General features: G+C 38.6%; 1 protein-coding gene across 1 annotated transcript; it reads left to right on the top strand.

The window, feature by feature from the left end:
- Positions 1–2596: 2596 nt before the first annotated feature.
- LOC109385978 (phosphoserine aminotransferase) lies at positions 2597–3020 on the top strand (the record flags this gene model as incomplete). Its single annotated transcript, XM_019648822.1, has 1 exon — positions 2597–3020. A coding segment is annotated over exon 1 (405 nt), but the record flags the coding sequence as incomplete, so codon positions are not given.
- Positions 3021–3022: the final 2 nt, after the last annotated feature.

Here is a 3022-nt window from a genome sequence, read left to right as displayed (position 1 = left end):
AATGATGGTGCCAACTTGGGCCAGTGAAGCAATGTCCTCCACAACTAGACTGAAGAACAAAACGACAGCAACTTGTCTGTTCCCCTTCCTCCCAATTCCCCAGCGCTGTTATCCCCCAATTCCCCAATAAAAATCTTTTAAAAATAAATAAATAAATAAATAAAATCATACATCGATGCTCAACATCTATTCCATCATTCTTCTGGAGTAGTGATTCTCATTTTGGAATTATCTATTTACATTAGAATCATGTGGGGAACTTTAAAAAACTTATGACCCAGTCTCACCCCAGGGAGTCTCATGTAATTGCTCTGGAGTGCAGCCTGGACATCAGGACTTTTAAAGGCTCCACAGGCCAGCAAGCTTGTAGAAACAGAGAGTAAAATGGTGGTTACCAGGGGATGGGGTGTCACCCAGTCAGGTGAATGGGTAAGACAGGTGTTTAAGAGTACAAACTTGCAACAGTAGTAAATAAGCCTTAGAGAGCTAATAATGCATGGTATAGTGACTGAAAGCTACAATATTGTTATAATCATCAAACTTGCTAAGAAACTAAAACTTAATTATTCCAACCATTAAAAGGAAATGATAATTATGTGGCATGATAGAGGTGCTATTTATTACTACAATGGCAATCATAGTACAATATATAACTGTATCAAGTTAACCTGTACATATGTACACAATGTTATATGCCAAGTATATTTCAGTAAAAATACTCCATAGATAATTCTAATGTGCAGCCAACGTTAAGAACCACTATTCTAGAGCAGTTATTCTCAGAGTACATTCTTTAGATCAATGACATCAACGTTACCTGGGAACTTGTTAGAAATGTAAATTCTCAGGCCTCACACCATATCAGAATTATAAATTCGGGTTTGGGTATCTGTGCTTTAATAATCCCTCCAGGGGATTCGGATGTGGGCTGAAGTTTGTGAACCATTGTGCTAGTATAATGAGCTAAAAACTTTTGGATTGTAACATACAGTAATAAATTCATTTTATATGGTATCCCAATACATACCCATACTACATTCTCTGCACTTAGATAACTGAAACAAAATTCCCAGGAAACAATAGTAACCCTGAATATGCACTGTAATATTTTCTAGTCTATCCCATCCCATTCCATTTCATTAAAATATACAAGTCATGAACCTCTAAATTAATTTTACAATTCATGAATGGATTATGACCTGCAGTATGAAAAACACTGATCTAGTGTTCTGGCCTGTGCTGCAGAGGCCAGAAAATTAAAATCTACATTTCATAGACTCCCTTGCAACTGGGTTCTGCATATATGTAAGATTAAGCCAATCAGGTGCATTTGTGAAAGACATGGGAGGCAGAATTTTTCCGAGACAATGTTAACAGCGGTCCCAATGTCAAGTAACTACAATAGCTTTGTGGGTGTTGAGAGGCAGGGTGTAGAGTGTCAATTTTCTTGGTGTTGATCACAGCAGGCATAGTGTGGTTCTAGAGTGGCACTGGTAATGATGGCATCTTGATTGCAGCAGATTGTTTTTATTTTTTGCAAGCATTCAAAATTTTATTTTCAAAGTACAGTTAATTATTTATGGCACTGGCTATATGATTTTGAAGCCTGAAGCCTTCTGATGTAGAAGTTTTCCTGGTGGCCCAGTACTGCAGTCTGACTTTGGGATTTGCTCCAGGAAACTCATCTTAAAGTTTGTTTCTTCACCTCTTCCAGTGATTCTTGGTGATTAACAAACTGCGAGCACTTAATTGTTTCTGGGTATACAGTTTGAGGCAGACAAAGGTAGGAGATGAAATTAGAAAGACAGTCAGATCACAAAGGACCTTGTAATCTATACATCATTATTGATTATATTCCCCATACTGTATTTCACATCCCCATGACTATCCAGTGACTACCAGTTTGTACTTCCTAATCCCTTCACCTTCTCCCCTATCCCTCAACCCCCCCTCCCATCTAGCAGCCATCAGATCTTTCCCTATATTTCTTACTCTATTTCTGTTTTGCTTGCTTGTTTATGTGGTCACAGGATTTAAAGTGTAGGATATGGAATATAGTCAATGGTATAGTAACAGCTATATATGATGTCAGAGGGGTAGTAGACTGGGAAGGAGGTTATCACTTTATGAGTGGGTATAAATGTCTAATCAGTATGTTGTTTTATACACCTGGAACTAATTTTAAAAAGAACCTTGTATCCCATGTTATCCAGAATTTGAATTTTCTCTTGTAGCTAATGGAGATCCACTAGATAATTTTAAGTGGAGTATTCAGATCTGAATTTTAGCTATATCAGTGCTACTCAAAGTGTGGTTCATGTATTAGTGCTGGTTCAAGAACTATTTGCTATTGGTCTATGGTAAGTACAAAAATTGAGATTAAATTCATAAAAACTTTTATAGTAATTTGACCTTGCTGCTGCATCTAAATTAATGATCAGCTAACTTTGACAAAGCATTGGTCTGCCAACTATTGGTAAAAATAATCACACTGATCCTTCACCATAGGTAGATTGAGAAGCACTGAGCTAGATTATTCTGGAGGTTATTATGCAGAAGTTGAAAAGAAGGAATAAAGAAATAGGGATAGGACTTGTGGTCTTCACCCTCACATCATGGACGCACTGAGGCAGGTGGTCAACTTCGGACCGGGACCCGCCAAGCTTCCCCGCTCGGTATTGTTAGAGATCCAAAAAGAATTATTAGACTACAAAGGTGTTGGGATTAGTGTTCTCGAAATGAGCCACAGGTCATCAGATTTTGCTAAGATTCTTAACAACACAGAGACTCTTGTGCGGGAATTGCTAGCCGTTCCAGATAACTACAAGGTGATTTTTGTGCAAGGAGGTGGGTCTGGCCAGTTCAGTGCTGTCCCCTTAAATCTGATTGGCCTGAAACCAGGAAGGTGTGCTGACTATGTGGTGACAGGAGCTTGGTCAGCTAAAGCAGCTGAAGAAGCCAAGAGGTTTGGAACTGTGAATATCGTCCACCCTAAACTTGGGAGTTACACAGAAATTCCGGA

Source organism: Hipposideros armiger, unplaced genomic scaffold (assembly GCF_001890085.2).
Source record: "Hipposideros armiger isolate ML-2016 unplaced genomic scaffold, ASM189008v1 scaffold_7, whole genome shotgun sequence".
Taxonomy (NCBI): Eukaryota; Metazoa; Chordata; class Mammalia; order Chiroptera; family Hipposideridae; genus Hipposideros; species Hipposideros armiger.
The sequence above is the reverse complement of the archived record's forward strand: the minus strand, read 5'-3'. Positions and strand labels throughout refer to the sequence as shown.